The sequence below is a fragment of the Doryrhamphus excisus genome, chromosome 23 (genome assembly GCF_030265055.1).
Source record: "Doryrhamphus excisus isolate RoL2022-K1 chromosome 23, RoL_Dexc_1.0, whole genome shotgun sequence".
Taxonomy (NCBI): domain Eukaryota; kingdom Metazoa; phylum Chordata; class Actinopteri; order Syngnathiformes; family Syngnathidae; genus Doryrhamphus; species Doryrhamphus excisus.
In genome coordinates, this window is record NC_080488.1 from 3,798,737 (window position 1) to 3,817,378 (window position 18,642).

At 38.7% G+C, this 18,642-nt stretch overlaps 1 protein-coding gene across 2 annotated transcripts in view; it reads right to left on the reverse strand.

Moving 5' to 3' along the window:
• Positions 1 to 63: 63 nt before the first annotated feature.
• atp10b (ATPase phospholipid transporting 10B) overlaps positions 64 to 18,642 on the reverse strand; it is a 28,184-nt gene continuing 9,605 nt past the window's right edge. For both annotated transcript variants that reach the window (XM_058063791.1, XM_058063790.1), the window contains 14 exons: positions 16,651 to 16,847; positions 14,444 to 14,602; positions 11,538 to 12,036; positions 9,837 to 9,937; positions 9,635 to 9,761; positions 9,379 to 9,563; positions 7,089 to 7,356; positions 6,247 to 6,323; positions 5,591 to 5,716; positions 5,312 to 5,512; positions 3,924 to 4,004; positions 3,746 to 3,850; positions 3,492 to 3,664; positions 64 to 1,669 (listed from right to left, as the gene is read on the reverse strand). In XM_058063791.1, the coding sequence (XP_057919774.1) occupies positions 1,423 to 1,669; positions 3,492 to 3,664; positions 3,746 to 3,850; positions 3,924 to 4,004; positions 5,312 to 5,512; positions 5,591 to 5,716; positions 6,247 to 6,323; positions 7,089 to 7,356; positions 9,379 to 9,563; positions 9,635 to 9,761; positions 9,837 to 9,937; positions 11,538 to 12,036; positions 14,444 to 14,602; positions 16,651 to 16,847 (2,546 nt within the window). In that variant the 3' untranslated portion in view covers positions 64 to 1,422. The remainder of the gene's footprint in view (positions 1,670 to 3,491; positions 3,665 to 3,745; positions 3,851 to 3,923; positions 4,005 to 5,311; positions 5,513 to 5,590; positions 5,717 to 6,246; positions 6,324 to 7,088; positions 7,357 to 9,378; positions 9,564 to 9,634; positions 9,762 to 9,836; positions 9,938 to 11,537; positions 12,037 to 14,443; positions 14,603 to 16,650; positions 16,848 to 18,642) is intronic.

Below are 18,642 nucleotides of genomic sequence, written 5' to 3' on the forward strand. Positions count from 1 at the left end.
TTGTTCGCAAATTAAAGTGTAAGTTAAGTTAAGTATAATGCAAAGTTTATCTCTTTACATTTACAAGGGGAAGAAAATATGTCTTTTGATAACTCTTTTGTTATATATTAATAAAGAAATATATCCCATAACTTTAATGAAGCCCCAACCATCTTTCAATCCTTATGACGCTCCGAATATTTACCATTTTATTTCTCTGCAGCTTGAGAAAAATAAAGACCTTTTCAAACATACCAAGCTAACCTCAGATATTTTTTAGGGAAAATAAACCTATTAATATAACATGCATGTTTTGGGAATGTGGGAGGAAATGGGAGTATCCATGGAGAACATGCAAACTCCACACAGAGATGGCCGAGGGTGGGGGAAGACAAAATAAGAAGCCAAAAAGTTACCACTTCCACACAAAATAGGAGAACTCATTCATTCATTCATTTTTTACCGCTTATCCTCATGAGGGTCGCGAGGGGTGCTGGAGCCTATCCCAGTTATCTTCAGGCGAGAGGCAGGGTACACCCTGGACTGGTGGCCAGCCAATCACAGGGCACATATAGACAAACAACCATTCACACTCACATTCATAAAGAAAACCCAGAAAACCCACGCATGCACGGAGAGAAACACAGAGATGGCCCAGGCTGGAATTGAACCCTGGTCTCCTAGCTGTGAGGTCTGCACGCTAACCACTCGATCACCGTGCTCCCTATTAATGTTTATTAATTAATAAAAATGATGACTATGTATGGTTCAAATCAGATATGACTTCCTCATTAGAGTTCTTTATATAGGCCCTGTTTGACATTTCTGCAGTTGTTCCAATCCAACACTAGAGGGCAGCAGTGATCAAAAAGCAAGTTGCGGGACATTACATAACTACCACTGCTGCTATATAATGAAGTATGCCAATGAAAAGTCAACCCCCTCTTTTTTTTTTTTTTTTTTCTTACACGGGGATTGTGCTGAAGCATTGAATTTCCATAATCCTTTCCCTGTGATAAGGAATTAACCTTTTCTTGTATTAACTATGCATCTGAAGAGTTTAACACACACAGTTTGTTACAGGAAATGTAAAAAATATTTACAGTGTAGTTGCAGGACCAGCCTTAACGACTATAGATTCCATCATATAGGCAAGTGTCATTTACAGAACACACATTTGACTATTCTCCGCTCTTAGCATGTCTTATTATGTGCCCTAAAATCCCATCAAGAATGTAACAGGCTTACGTGTTCACTGTGACAGCTTATGAGTAAAGGAGAAAGGTTCAACAAGCTTTTTTTTTTTTTTTTTTTTTTTTAGTCCATCAATGATATTTCACATGCAAAACTCAGTGAGGATTTCTCTTCCTGGTGATGATGAGAAAACATTCCACAAAAGGAGTTACATCCATTCTGAATAAATTATCTTCTTCGTATTAGTCACTATGTGTAAGATTTCAGTGTGATTTCATCCCCGAGAAAATTTGTAGTGTTTAATGACTGGGGAGTCAAATCCAGGACAGGTAACGGTGGCGTGGACAGCTCAGAGCGTTTGACCTTGCCGCCACCTCTGAAATCTCTCCACTCTTTGATCCACTCTTCTCTGGTGGAGGGAGCCAGTTGGTCCAGATGCCTGGCTTGCACAATGGGAGTGGGGGCGATAGAGTTCCTCATCACGTGAAACACATACCTGGGGGAGAGAGTGCAGTGGTGAGAAAGTAGGCCAGTGAAAAATATGCGGCACTTTGATGTAAATCAGGGCATTCCTTCTAAATATCTGCTCTTTGAGAGGCGGCGGTGAAGTGAGGGAATGTAAACTTAATTGTTATCAGTGGAATTTTTCAAAATAATACATAAAATATGGAATCATGAATGACACTAATGAGGGGCGACATCGCACACGACCGCACAGAACAAAATATATCATCACTGTGCTGTGTAACATACAAGTAAAAATGTCCAAAGTCCATCCATCCATCCATTGTGTGTTAAGTTGCTGTGTGATGAGTTTAATGTTGTCATAGCTGGTGATTATCTCCTGTCAAATTAATTGTTACAGAGATTTAATGGGACGCTGTACTGCCCATCCATCCAACCATCCAACCATCCATCCATCCATCCATCCATCCATCCATCCATCCATCCATCCATCCATCCATCCATCCATCCATTGTGTGTTAAGTTACTGTGTGATGAGTTTAATGTTGTCATAGCTGGTGATTATCTCCTGTCAAATTAATTGTTACAGAGATTTAATGGGACGCTGTACTGGCCATCCTTCCATCCTTCCATCCATCCATCCATCCATCCATCCATCCATCCATCCATCCATCCATCCATCCATCCATCCATCCATCCATCCATCCATCCATCCATCCACTGTGTTAAGTTGCTGTGTGATGAATTTAATTAATTGTTAGATAGATTTAATAGGACACTGTACTGGCCATCCATCCATCCATCCATCCACCCATCCACCCATCCATCCGCCCATCCATCCATTCATTGTGTGTTAAGTTGCTGTGTGATGAATTTAATGTTGTCATAGCTGGTGATCATCTCCTGTCAAATTAATTGTTAGAGAGATTTAATGGGACACTGTACTGGCCATCCATCCATCCATTGTGTGTTAAGTCGCTGTGTGATGAGTTTAATGTTGTCGTAGCTGGTGATTATCTCCTGTCAAATTAATTGTTAGAGAGATTTAATGGGACACTGTACTGGCCATCCATCCATCCAGCCATTTTGTGTTAAGTTGCTGTGTGATGAATTTAATGTTGTCATAGCTGGTGATTATCTCCTGTCAAATTCATTGTTAGAGAGATTTATTGGGACACTGTCCTGGCCATCCATCCATCCATCAATCCATCCATCCATCCATCCATCCATCCATCCATCCATCCATCCATCCATCCATCCATCCATCCATCCATCCATTGTGTGTTAAGTTGCTGTGTGATGAGTTTAATGTTGTCATAACTGGTGATTATCTCCTGTCAAATTAATTGTTAGAGAGCTTTAATGGGACACTGTACTGGCCATCCATCCATCCATTCGTCCATCCATTCATCCATCCATCCATCCACCCATCCATCCATCCATCCATCCATCCATCCATCCATCCATCCATCCATCCATCCATCCATCCATCCATCCATCCATTGTGTGTTAACTTGCTGTGTGATGTATTTAATGTTGTCATAACTGGTGATTATCTCCTGTCAAATTAATTGTTAGAGAGCTTTAATGGGACACTGTACTGGCCATTCATCCATCCATCCATCCATCCATCCATCCATTGTGTGTTAAGTTGCTGTGTGATGAATTTAATGTTGTCATAGCTGGTGATTATCTCCTGTCAAATTAATTGTTAAAGAGATTTAATGGGACACTGCACTGGCCATTGATCCATCCATCCAGTGTTAAGTTGCTGTGTGATGAATTTAATGTTGTCATATCTGGTGATTATCTCCTGTCAAATTAAGATCTCGTTATTTCGTCAGGGAGATTACCTCGGCAGTAGGGCCACCACAGTTGTGAGGATGCAGACAAGGTAGAAAACAGGGTCTATCATCTGTTTCTGGAGCGTCCAGTACGAGTTGCAAGTAACGCAGGAAGTGTATAGCAGCGTCACGACCAGGTAGACCGCAACGCTGCCCACCATGATGATCCAGTGGACCACCGTCTGCAAGCCATAGCAACACATAACACTCGTAGTTCCATACTTTTGTCAGAAACGTGTGCTAAAAGTTAGTCAGTTAGTTACCCATGCTTTGATCTCTATCGATAGATGTAGCAGAATGGTAAATAAGGAAACTGTATTCAAAGGAGTTCCGAATGTAAAAACATCAACGTCCGAATCCTGGTAAACCTGTAGAGAACCAAGTTTGTTAAGTTATATATAATTGTGTACAACTGAAAACTCAACAACCAAATATTCTTACCAGGTATGGAATAAAGAAGCAAATCAGACTCTGATAGAAGGCATCAAGCATGGAAATCCAGAAGGTGGAAAATCTATATACCTAAAATGTTAATACATAAAACATATAACACACTTAACACCTCAGGACTATGGAAATGAAACAGAGAAATACTTTAGAGTAGTCAGTATACAGCTTGTATAGCAACATATATTAAATATCCGCTGAAAATGACTCAACACTCAGCCATTATCTCAGTATCACGATATTGACAGTTACTATGGTTACTACCACGGTAAGTACTACAGTTACTACCCATTATGTACCCATTACCATACCAATCACAAGTGTCAATTTTTAATTGACATATTGGCTATATGATATGAATAAAGGAACCATAAAATTACCTTCATGTAGACAAAAATATGTTTGACTTAGTTTTTCAAGAGAACCTTTTTCAAGGTATATTACCTCGTACTTCGGTATGTGACAAAAATAAATAAATAAATAAATTACTTATTATTATTATTATTATTATTATTCATAGTAGTATATAATAATATAATATAATATCATATAATATCATATAATATCATATCATATCATATCATATCATATCATTTAAATAATAATATATTATAATAATAATAAATTAAAAAAAGTCTCTTAACTAAATTAATAATAATAATAATAATTATTATTATTACTGGTTATTTATTTATTAAATTATACAATGTTGATATTAATGATTACTGATTAATTATTTATTAGTAATTATACAATATTAATAAAATAATAAAATAAAATACTAAAAAATTAAAATTAAAATTAAAATTAAAATTAAAATTAAAATTAAAATTAAAATTAAAATTAAAATTAAAATTAAAATTAAAATTAAAATTAAAATTAAAATTAAAATTAAAATTAAAAATCTACTGAAAATATCTCCTATCCCAGGGGTCAGCAACCTGTGGCTCCAGATCCGCATGTGGCTCTTCAGCCCTTTGCAATGCTTGAATATTTTTAAACACCCAAGTGAGGAAAATGCACATCTTTGTAATGTGTTTTTAAAAAATCCAACTTTATGTGAGACCATGAATGCATCCTGATTGGATGCTATTCAGTTCTCCCTCACGCAGGTAAACGTGAAGGAAAATAAGTAATACTTTCCCAGAGATATTTGACATTTTAAAAACAACCACGTGGGCACCGGAGTAAACAAATCAGGTAAGTTTACAGTACTTTATCTGCAATACTCGCAAGAGTACTACAACTTGTCTTTTCTTATATGAACTATGTTGATACGTTCATAGTAAAGGTTGCCGACCCCTGTCCTATCCCCTGATGAGATATCATAAAATATATGATATAAAATGCATGCTATATTAATATAATAATGAACCACTGACCCCTGCACCTTGGCCAGTCCTATAGAGCTCAGGCACGCCGAGCAGCACCTCCGCCGAAACGTCTTTGTCCATGATCCCAAACATAATGGGGGGCGCTGAGGTGAAGAAGAGGTTGAAGAAAATCAGCAACCAGTAGTCCAACATGGTGGCCGCTGTGAAGCCGCAGTAGAACTGATACCAGAAGAGAAGGCTGACATTGGCCTGGGAGATGGATGGATGACATGAAGTCAAAGTTGATTGGTCGTTCAGGTTGATGATGAAATATTTATGTCAACCCACCAGATTCTTATAGAAGAAGTAAATGATCATATTGGCCAGACGAGTGTAGCACCAATGTCCGTGGACCAGCAGGAGCTTTTTAAGGTGTTTGAAGCGAGATATTGCAAAATCACTCGACATGACTGCCTGTGGAGGACACAGTAGAATTACACATAGTCATTTTTTTTCTATCAAAAACATTAAAAAACTGAAAAGGTAATGGTAATGGTTTTATTTCATTTGAACATGCATCAGATTGCAATTGAATGCATCACATAATCAGTTCACAGTTCCACATGTCCAAAAGGAGTAGGAAGAAGCAAAGCTTATTAAATCCTACCCCTCCATCTGGTACTTTTACAATCAGTAACTGTTACATTTGTTCACTTCCTGCTTTCCTAATATAATTGTTTTTTTTTACTTTGTATTTTAATTGTTTTAAAATAATAAAACAATTTTAATTAATAAATAATATTAAAAAATCCACCATTTAAAAATTAATATTAATATTATTATAAAAATAATATTAGGGAAAATAAATAAATAAAAATAAATAATAAATAATTTAAAAATAATAATAAAAAAAATAAAAAAATAAAAAATATAAAATAAAAAAAAAATAAAAAATAAAAAATACAAAATACAAAAATAAAAATAAACATCCTGGTGCTTTGTACCTGCATTCCTTCCTGACCAGATATGCCGATCCCAATATCAGCAGCTTGGATCATGTTAACATCATTGGCACCATCACCTGAGGTCACATGGGAGATGTTGTCATTTGAGGTTTTGTAAATATCTCCAATATATCTGTTTTAAAATGTATTCCTTATTCCTTATTGATGGCCGAGGGTGGGGGAAAGACAAAATAAGAAGCCAAAAAGTTACCACTTCCACACAAATTAGGAGGAGAACTCATTCATTCATTCATTTTCTACTGCTTATCCTCACAAGGGTTGCGGGGGTGATGGAGCCTATCCCAGCTGTCTTCAGGCGAGAGGCGAGGTATACCCTGGACTGGTGGCCAGCCAATCACAGGGCACATATAGACAAACAACCATTCACACTCACATTCATACCTATGGACAATTTGGAGTCGCTAATTAACCTAGCATGTTTTTGGAATGTGGGAAGAAACCGGAGTACCCGGAGAAAACCCACGCATGCACGGGGAGAACATGCAAACCCCACATAGAGATGGCCGAGGGTGGGGAAAGACAAAATAAGAAGCCAAAAAGTTACCACTTCCACACAAAATAGGAGGAGAACTCATTCATTCATTCATTTTCTACTGCTTATCCTCACGAGGGTCATGCAAACTCCACACAGAGACGGCCGAGGGTGGGATTGAACTCGGGTTTCCTAGCTGTGAGGCCTAATGCGCTAACCACTCAACCACCGTGCAATAATTCTAAAATTATTGGATGAATTGAGATTAAGGGGGGACTAATATATCAATTTTGTTGATGTTTTTGGTTGAAAAGTACTCAATGAACAATAACACACAAACCCGTCTTACCAATAGCTAGCGTCATGACCCTGAGCTTCTCCCTGACGATCTTCACCACGCCGCTCTTCTGCAAGGGCGTGACTCGACAGCAGAGCACGGAACGGCAACACTTTGCCAACTCCACAAATCGGTCCTGCAGATCCGGAGACAGCGCCATGGCCAGGGTGCGTCCATCGATCACCAGAGAGATATCTGGCGTCGTATCCACGTTACGGGGGTCGTTTTCGTACCTCTTCACCTCCTCCAGAGTGCAATCCAGGATCGAGGCGCATATGAGCTAAAAAGAAAATACATGTGACTTAAATAATAATATTCAGATTGGCTATTTCAATAAGTAGTCAAGTTGCGGTGCAAGCTTATGAACGACACGATATTGAGTCATGTTCATGACGTCTGACTACAAGCAACAACAAGGCCATCTGTAGAAGAATTCAGCCCCTGAGCCAAAACATAATAAAAAAAAAATAGGTCACATCCTGTTTTGTTTTCATCAATCCTATGCAGTCAAAATGTCATATTAAGTGTGAAGCCATGATTGGAGGAGTGCATCCCTGGGGTGGCCATTGCTGGTAAAAATAGTTGAACCAATGAGAGATTGGATCACAGGAGGAGAGATATTTCCTACGAGGGCTCGATATTAGGCTGCTAATTAGATATAGAAGGATTCGTTATTATATTGGCAGGAATTCACTCCATCCGTCATCCATTACAAGTTCCAGAAAGCTCACCGTGTGTATCACCTGGAGCAGGTAAAAGATGGATGCCAATTAAGGATATTTGACGCCTCATTCTTGGTGGGTTTATTATATATATATAAATATATAATAGCTCCATCCCGTACCGTGTCATTAAGGGCGGATCTGACAACTTAACTTTTCTTGGAAGGATTTGACCTTCAGTTAGACCACCAAAGTGGTCCAATGGTCAGGTGACTTTTAAAACGACCGATCAATGTCATTGTTTAAAGATCTTAGCTTCATTCTGGAACCGCTACGCAAATGTAGTTTCTGATTTTTCAAAATATGGGATGATTCTGAGTAATAACCTATTGAGAATATTATTATTATTACTATTATTATTATTATTATTATAATTATATTATTATTATATAATTATATTATTATGAAGTGCTCTGAGAATGCAGCAGTTCGTCTATGTACAGTTTATAGGACAATTTATAAAATAAATTAATATAATAATAAAATAACATAATAATAACAATAATTATTATTAAACATTATTATTATTATTATTGCTCTGAGAACACAGCATTTCGTCTATGTACTGTTTAAAGGACAATTTATAAAATAAATAAATATAATATTAAAATAAAACAAAATAATAATAATAATTATTATTATTAATAATAACATTATTATTATTATTATTGTTATTATTATTATTATCATTATTATTATTGCTCTGAGAACACAGCATTTTGTCAATGTACTGTTTATAGGACAAATTATAAAATAGAAAAAAATATTAAAAAAATATAATAATTATTATTATTAATAATAACAACTGTGCCCTGTGATTGGCTGGCGACCAGTCCAGGGTGTACCCCGCCTCTCGCCCGAAGACAGCTGGGATAGGCTCCAGCACCCCCGCGACCCTCGTGAGGAAAAAGCGGTAGAAAATGAATGAATGAATAATAACAACATTATTATCATTATCATTAAGTGCTCTGAGAATGCAGCAGTTCGTCTATGTACAGTTTATAGGACAATTTATAAAATAAATATATATTATAATAAAATAAAATAAAATAAAATAAAATAAAATAAAATAAAATAAAATAAAATAAAACAAAATTATTATTAACAATAACATGATGATTATTATTATCATTTCTCTGAGAACACAGTATTTCGTCTATGCACTGTTTATGGGACAAATTATAAAATAGAAAAAAATATAATAATAATAATAATTATTAATAATAACATCATTATCATTATCATTATCATTATCATTATCATTATCATTATCATTATCATTATCATTATCATTATCATTATCATTATCATTATCAAGTGCTCTGAGAACGCAGCATTTGGTCTGTTACTGTTTATAGGACAAAGGTGGGCCGTGAGTTGGGAACCCCCTGACGTAGCGTATATATATATATATATATATATATATATATATATATATATATATATATATATATATATATATGTATATATATATAAGCTGAGATGTTTCCGCCCCTTTCAGAAGCACCAACAGTCATTACGGCGAGGCGAGAGGAGGTGTAGCTAAGCAGTTAGAGCAGGACAGCCAAGTGTCTCCTCACCTTGTTTTTGCAGCTCATGTTAATCACCAGGTCTTCATCTTCCAGCAGCCTGCAGGCGTAGCCGATGTTGACAGCTGTCTCCGGCTTGTCACCAGTCAGCACCCACACCTTGATCCCCGCTTCCCGCAGCGCCAGGATGGTGTCTGGAACGCTCTCCTGCAGACGGTCCTCAATACCTGTCGCCCCTTTTTTGCAGGGAAGAGACAAGAGTTCATCATAAATGTATACGTTTTACAACGAACGCGTGGGATTTTACCCAGCAGGGTGAGGTTCGTCTCCAGCTGCACGGCGGTGTCCGTAATGAGCTGCTCTCTGCCGTCGATGGCGGCCATTGCTCTCTGTCTGCTCGCGTACCAGTCTTCATAGTGTTTGGCGCTCAGTACCTGTAATACGAGCGAAATTACACAATGCTGTTGGCGTTGCAGGACGTAAAAATAGTCGTCGGTATACTCGAGTACCTTCTTAGTGAAGCAAAGCGTACGCAGGCCCTCTTTACCGTAGCCGTCTACGTGATATTGAGTATCTTTAACAATATTCTTCTGACTTCCTTTGAGATGTTCTGGAAATATTACAATTAGAAGTATTAATATACAGTAAACCTCGGATATATCGGACTCGGATATATCGGAAATTCGCTCACAATGAACCGATTTTTCTGTAATGCATTTCCAATAAAAATTCATTGCATATATCGGATTTTTTTTATAACGGATTTCGCCTATTTCGGACAAAATCTCCAGTCCCGTTCCAATGCATTTCCATTAAATTTCCCTCGCATATATTGGATGGCGGGCGGCACAGTGGTCTAGGGGTTAGCGCACAGACCTCACAGCTAGGAGACCAGCGTTCAATTCCACCCTCGGGCATCTCTGTGTGGAGTTTGCATGTTCTCCCCGTGCATGCGTGGGTTTTCTCCGGGTACTCCGGTTTCCTCCCACATTCCAAAAACATGCTAGGTTAATTAGCGACTCCAAATTGTCCATAGGTATGAATGTGAGTGTGAATGGTTGTTTGTCTATATGTGCCCTGTGATTGGCTGGCCACCAGTCCAGGGTGTACCCCGTCTCTCGCCTGAAGACAGCTGGGATAGGCTCCTGCAATATCCTCGTGAGGATAAGCGGTAGAAAATGAATGAATGAATGAGTTTTCCTCCTATTTTGTGTGGAAGTGGTAACTTTTTGGCTTCTTATTTTGTCTTTCCCCACCCTCGGCCATCTCTGTGTGGAGTTTGCATGTTCTCCCCGTGCATGCGTGGGTTTTCTCCGGGTACTCCGGTTTCCTCCAACATTCCAAAAACATGCTAGGTTAATTAGCGACTCCAAATTGTCCATAGGTATGAATGTGAGTGTGAATGGTTGTTTGTCTATATGTGCCCTGTGATTGGCTGGCGACCAGTCCAGGGTGTACCCCGCCTCTCGTCCGAAGACAGCTGGGATAGGCTCCAGCAATATCCTCGTGAGGATAAGCGGTAGAAAATGAATGAGTTTTCCTCCTATTTTGTGTGGAAGTGGTAACTTTTTGGCTTCTTATTTTGTCTTTCCCCACCCTCGGCCATCTCTATGTGGAGTTTGCATGTTCTCCCCGTGCATGTGTGGGTTTTCTCCGGGTACTCCGGTTTCCTCCCACATTCCAAAAACATGCTAGGTTAATTAGCGACTCCAAATTGTCCATAGGTATGAATGTGAGTGTGAATGGTTGTTTGTCTATATGTGCCCTGTGATTGGCTGGCGACCAGTCCAGGGTGTACCCCGCCTCTCGCCCGAAGACAGCTGGGATAGGCTCCAGCACCCCCGCGCCCCTCGTGAGGAAAAGCGGTAGAAAATGAATGAATGAATATCGGATGGCCGCATCGTGGCGCTCCGATTCGCCGAATCGTGACAAGCCGCTATACGACGTCATTTGCAGCGTTGCCTGCGCGTCCAGGTACATTGGAAACATAGTCAAGGAAGTGCCTTTTTATAACGGATAAAATCCGTTTTACGCATATACCGGATATAAATCCGATATATGCGTAAAACGGACATTTCCGGTATACGCATATAACGGATTTCGCTTATATCGGACAAAACCAGTAGGAACAATTGAATCCGATATATCCGAGGTTTACTGTATAGTGTCATTTCCAATATGAAGTCACGGGAATCAAACAAAGTCTTCACCAGCATATGGTGCACCAAGCAGCTCCATGATGGCGTAGTCCGCACCTTTGGTGTACAGCACCAATTCTTTAGTGATCGGGTGTCGAACCAGAACAGACATTCTCTTCCTATTGGAGTCAAAGGCGAGAGTATCCAGAACCTCAAAGACCAGATTCTGTCCAGATGGCATCCTCACAGTCACACTGTCGGGGGTGCGACTCAGCAGAGTGAAGCCATACGCTTTGGCGGCGTACACCAAAGCCGCTTCGTCTGGACTCTCCGCCTGATAGCACACCGTGCTGGGCTCGCCGTTCTGATCATGTGATGTCAAAACTCCCGAGTCGTCGGCTTTTGTAGCGGGGTTAAATCCGTCATACTCTTTGAACGAGGTCTCTGAAAAGGTTCGGTTCCTTTTGGTTTTGGATGTAAATATGTTCCGAAATGAAGCCGCTCTCTTCAAAAAGTTGGAGAAGTCATCCAGGGGATTATTTGGTTGGAAGGAACATGGCTGCTCTTGTGTCTGGAACAAAGAAAATATTATTTGTTTCATATTCATGTGTTCCCAAACACACGGACGCTTCATAATTTCATCATAAATTACACAGTAAAGAAAACATCAAACTCCAGTTCATTTAGTAGTAAACACAAATCAAGATGGCTGACGACACATGGAAGTGGATTTTGTTCTCATAGAAAAATAAAAATACTTAATTAATTTTGCTTAAAATACAAAATTAATTTTGTATTTTAAGCAAATCTGAGACACATAATAAATACTAGAGTCCTCCGAACATAAACTAACAGCCCTATAGTCACGTTTACACTTGTATAACCCAATATTACCCCAAAATCATAGACCATTTAAGACATAAATACAATTTGTGTTGCTATAAATGTGCTCTAGGAGTACAGATTGGCATGCAGACAGGAAGTGACATCATGTGTTGAATTTTATGGCCGTAACAGTAGCCTGTGTTTTTACTAGCAATTTTTATTCAGGATTTTTGTGAGATAAAGGCTGCATGGTGGTCGAGTGGTTAGCAGACCCGAGTTCAATCCCACCCTCGGCCATGTCTGTGTGGAGTTTGTATGTCAGCTGGGATAGGCTCCAGCCCCCCCGCGACCCTCATGAAGATAAGCGGTAGAAAATGAATGAATGATAAGTTCTCCTACTATTTTGTGTGGAAGTGGTAACTTTTTGGCTACTTATTTTGTCTTTCCCCACCCTCGGCCATCTCTGTGTGGAGTTTGCATGTTCTCCCCGTGCATGCGTGTTTTTTTTTCCGGGTACTCCGGTTTCCTCCCACATTCCAAAAACATGCTAGGTTAATTAGTGACTCCAAATTTTCCATAGGTATGAATGTGAGTGTGAATGGTTGTTTGTCTATATGTGCCCTGTGATTGGCTGGCCACCAGTCCAGGGTGTACCCCGCTTCTCACCCGAAGACAGCTGGGATAGGCTCCAGCACCCCCGTGATTGTAGTGAGGATAAGCGGTAGAAAATGAATGAATGAATGAGTTCTCCTCCTATTTTGTGTGGAAGTGGTAACTTCTTGGCTTTTTATTTTGTCTTTCCCCACCCTCGGCCATCTCTGTGTGGAGTTTGCATGTTCTCCCCGTGCATGCATGGGTTTTTTTCCGGGTACTCCGGTTTCCTCCCACATTCCAAAAACATGCTAGGTTAATTAGCGACTCCAAATTGTCCATAGGTATGAATGTGAGTGTGAATGGTTGTTTGTCTATATGTGCCCTGTGATTGGCTGGCCACCAGTCCAGGGTGTACCCTGCCTCTTGCCCGAAGACAGCTGAGATAGGCTCCATCACCCCCGCAAACCTTGAATGAATGAATGTAAATGTGACTATAGGGGTGCTAGAACATGTTTAGAGGGCTTTCATAATGTTAAAAATGTATTTAGAGGCTCATAAACAGGTTTTCTATACTATAAGTAAAAAAAATAATGTTTATGAATAAGGAATCCTACTTGGTTGAAATTCACTTATCACAGTCGGGTCTGAAACCAATTAACAGCAACAAACGGTAGAAAATGAATGTAAATGCGACTATAGGGGTGCTAGAACATGTTTAGAGGGCTCTCGTAATGTTAAAAAATGTATTTAGAGGCTTATAAACAGGTTTTCTATACTATAACTAAAAAAGTATTCTGTTTATGAATAAGAATTCCTACTTGGCCGAAATTCACTTATCACAGTCGGGTCTGAAACCAAAAGAAATGAACGAATGAATGAAGGTAAATGTGACTATAGGGGTGCTAGAAGATGTTTAGAGTTGTTTGGCCGAAATTCACTTATCACAGTCGGGTCTGAAACCAATTAACAGCAACAAGCGGGAGAAAATGAATAAATAAATGAATGTAAATGTGACTATAGGGGTGCTAGAACATGTTTAGAGAGCTCTCATAATGTTAAAAATGTATTTAGAGGCTCATAAACAGGTTTTCTATACTATAACTACAAAAAATTATGTTTATGAATAAGGAATCCTACTTGGCTGAAATTCACTTATCACAGTAGGGTCTGAAACCAAAATAAGTGAATGAATGAATGAATGTAAATGCGACTATAGGGGTGCTAGAACATGTTTAGAGGGCTCTCGTAATGTTAAAAAATGTATTTAGAGGCTCATAAACAGGTTTTCTATACTATAACTAAAAAAATATTCTGTTTATGAATAAGAATTCCTACTTGGCCGAAATTCACTTATCACAGTCGGGTCTGAAACCAATTAACAGCAACAAGCAGTAGAAAATGAATGAATGTTCATTGAGATAATCCAAAATATTGGTCAAATATTTGGTGTATATGACACCAAAAGGTCATTTTTTTATTCCAAAAACTAATCCCTTTATCATCTTTTTTTCCCTCCATCTTTACTTCTCATCCACACTGACAGTAAACAGAACACTCACCCTCTGTCTCCGAGCTGTTGCCATGGAAACCACCACCGTGTTGCAAATGGCGAGAGCCAGAAAAAAGTCCAGGTATGGATCCATCTTCCGGACGCTGCTGCTTCTCGCTGCAATGCTGACCTGCTGGAGCAGCTTCCTGTCTGGAATCACGTCCGTTTCCTGTTAGAGTGAAGTGAATCTGTTCATGAACTCATCGCAAGTCATGTTTTGTTTATATTGCGTTGTATTGGCTGTTATGTCACATCTCCAAAAAATCATAAGAAAGAATACTAATACTAATTATTAGTATTAGTACTAAGTTTTAACTCAACCTCATTGGAGGACATTTCTTAGTGTGACACTGTTTGATTTCCTAGATAAATATAGACTCTGAGCTACTCGACCGTACGTTATAACAAATCTATGGTGCACGTTTACGGTTTATGCGACATCGGTGGTCGAAGCCAAATGGCGCCCAGCGTGACCATATGCCCTGTCACCAACACTTTTAGCCAAGACGAATGCGCTCATCACTGGCGCCTCGCAGCTTGAGCATCTGCATCGGGCGGCGGGCTCAAGAGGCCTACTGACCCAAGGATGAGTGAATAAACAAATGTCACTTTGAGTTTGGTAATCACATTGTGTCCAAAAGGGACTCGCTTCTTTATAGAAATAGAGAGTTGTTGATGAAATAACAATCATTTGGATGAAAGAAGAAATAGAAATAGTAAGACAAGTCAATGTTTTGCAAGCCTTGAGTCAAGTCTCAAGTCATCGGCTTAAAAAACAGATGGATGGATGGATGGATGGTTCTTGACTTTGTTTGGCGTCCTGAACTCCACTATAGAAATGTGTGTTTCTACACTTATTATTATTATTATTAGTATTAATAATAATCATCATCATCATTTTGATGAAAGAAGAAGTAGATAGAAGAAGTAGTATAATAATAATAATAATAATAATAATAATAATAATAAAAATAAAAATAAAAATAAAAATAAAAATAAAAATAAAAATAAAAATAAAAATAAAAATAAAAATAAAAATAAAAATAAAAATAAAAATAAAAATAAAAATAAAAATAAAAATAAAAAAATAAAAAAAAAAATAAAAAAAAAAATAATAATAATAATAATAATGTTATTATTAATAATAATTTTTATTTTATTTTATTTTATTATCAAAGTGTAGAAAACACACATTTCTATATTGGAGTTCAGGATGCAAAATTATTATGAATAAAATAATAATAATAATAAAAATAATAATAATAATAATAACAATAATAATAATAATAATAATGATAATAATAATGTTATTATTAATTATCATTTTTATTTTATTTTATTTTCAAAGTGTAGAAAACACATATTTCTATATTGGAGTTCAGGATGCCAAATTATTATGAATAATATTAATAATAATAACAATAATAATAATAATAATAATAATAATAATAATAATAATAATAATAATAATAATAATAATAATAATAATAATAATAATAATAATAATAATAATAATAATAATAATACGTGTAGAAAACACACATTTCTATAGTGGAGTTCAGGACATGAAACAAAGTCAAGAAACATAATAATAATAATAATAGTTATTATTATTATTAATAATAATAATACATTTTATTTGTATAGCGCATTTCATAGTACTCAAAGATGCTTTACAGTGAAGAAAAAAAGAAAGAAAAAAATTGAGTAGCCTACACAGCGGGGGTGCTGGGATAGGCTCCAGCACCCCCCGCGACCCTCGTGAGGACAAGCGGTAGAAAATGAATGAATGAATGAAATAAATTATAACATGAAAGCAGGAAGTGAACAAATGTAACAGTTACTGATTGTAAAAGTACCAGATGGAGGGGTAGGATTTAATAAGCTTTGCTTCTTCCTACTCCTTTTGGACATGTGGAACTGTGAACTGATTATGTGATGCATTCAATTGTAATCTGATGCATGTTCAAATGAAATTAAACCATTACCATAATTGAATGAATGAATCATGTGAAATACCAATCATGAGTATTTATGAGTTATTATTATTATATAGGAAGTAGCTGTTTGGGACACCCAGGCTGCAAAAGTGCGAGCACCCCAGTCTAGTGGAACTGACTCGCTTAGACGCTCATGAGCAACCAAGCAAGTCCACGACCCCCAGCCCCCTCCCTCCAGCATCTCGAGAAGTAAATCTTGACTGAGCGCTCGTCTTACCAGCGGACTGCTGAAGGCCACGTTGCTCTGGGCGTTTCCTGCAAACTTGCTCTTGTGTCTGCTTCCATGGTGATGATGTGCGGTGCCTTCAGGGCTGCCGTCCTCAACGTCCAGAGACCATCCAGGCTGCGGGGGCTGCTGGTGGAAGATGACCTCCTCTTCGGAATCTTGCTCATCAATAACAGCCAAACGGATGGCTAGAAGAAAAAATTCACTTATCACGATTGGGTCTGGACATAATTAACCGTAATAAACGAGGGATTAAGGGCGGCACGGCGGTGTAGTGGTTAGCACGCAGACCTCACAGCTTGGAGACCAGGGTTCAATTCCACCCTCGGCCATCTCTGTGTGGAGTTTGCATGTTCTCCCCGTGCATTTTCTCCGGGTACTCCGGTTTCCTCCCACATTCCAAAAACATGCTAGGTTAATTAGCGACTCCAAATTGTCCATAGGTATGAATGTGAGTGTGAATGGTTGTTTGTCTATATGTGCCCTGTGATTGGCTGGCCACCAGTCCAGGGTGTACCCCGCTTCTCGCCCGAAGACAGCTGGGATAGGCTCCAGCACCCCCGTGATTCTAGTGAGGATAAGCGGTAGAAAATGAATGAATGAATGAATGAGTTCTCCTCCTATTTTGTGTGGAAGTGGTAACTTTTTGGCTTCTTATTTTGTCTTTCCCCACCCTTGGCCATCTCTGTGTGGAGTTTACATGTTCTCCCCGTGCATGCGTGGGTTTTCTCTGGGTACTCCGGTTTCCTCCCACATTCCAAAAACATGCTAGGTTAATTAGCGACTCCAAATTGTCCATACCCCGCTTCTCGCCCGAAGACAGCTGGGATAGGCTCCAGCACCCCCGCGACCCTTGTGAGGAAAAAGCGTTAGAAAATGAATGAATTAATGTAAATGTGACTATAGGGGTGCTAGAATATGTTTAGAGGGCTCTCATAATGTCAAATAATGTATTTAGAAGCTCATAAACAGGTTTCTTATACAATTACTAAACAAATATTCTGTTTATGAATAAGGAATCCACCTTGGTCGAAATTCACTTATCACAGTCGGGTCTGAAACCAATTAACAGCAACAAACGAGGGATTGCTTGTAACGGCAAATGAATGAATGAATGAATGAAACGAGGGATTACTGTAATAACCGTTTTGGTCTCAAATTACAACAAAATACCGTAGTTGGTAACCAATGGGGAAGTAATGAGGAACTAAGGCACATATTTACTGTAACCCATACATCGTTTACTAACATGGGTTAGAAAAAACACCTAGCATGTCTGCATTCCATTGAGGTGAACAATAAAAACAACCGCAAAAAAAACAACTTTCTGGTATTTCCAGGACATTCATTCATTTTCTACCGCTTTTCCTCACAAGGGTCGCAGGGGGGTGCTGGAGCCTATCCCAGCTGTCTTCGGGCGAGAGGCGGGGTACACCCTGGACTGGTCGCCAGCCAATCACAGGGCACATATAGACAAACAACCATTCACACTCACATTCATACCTATGGACAATTTGGAGTCGCTAATTAACCTAGCATGTTTTTGGAATGTGGGAGGAAACCGGAGTACCCGGAGAAAACCCACGCATGCACGGGGAGAACATGCAAACTCCACACAGAGATGGCCGAGGGTGGGGAAAGACAAAATAAGAAGCCAAAAAGTTACCACTTCCACACAAATTAGGAGGAGAACTCATTCATTCATTCATTTTCTACCGCTTATCCTCACGAGGGTCGCTGGAGCCTATCCCAGCTATCTTTGGGCGAGAGGCGGGGTACACCCTGGACTGGTGGCCAGCCAATCATACAGCACATATAGACAAACAACCATTCACACTCACATTCATACCTATGGACAATTTGGAGTCGCTAATTAACCTAGCATGTTTTTGGAATGTGGGAGGAAACCGGAGAAAACCCACACATGCATGGGGAGAACATGCAAACTCCACACAGAGATGTGCCGAGGGTGGAATTGAACCA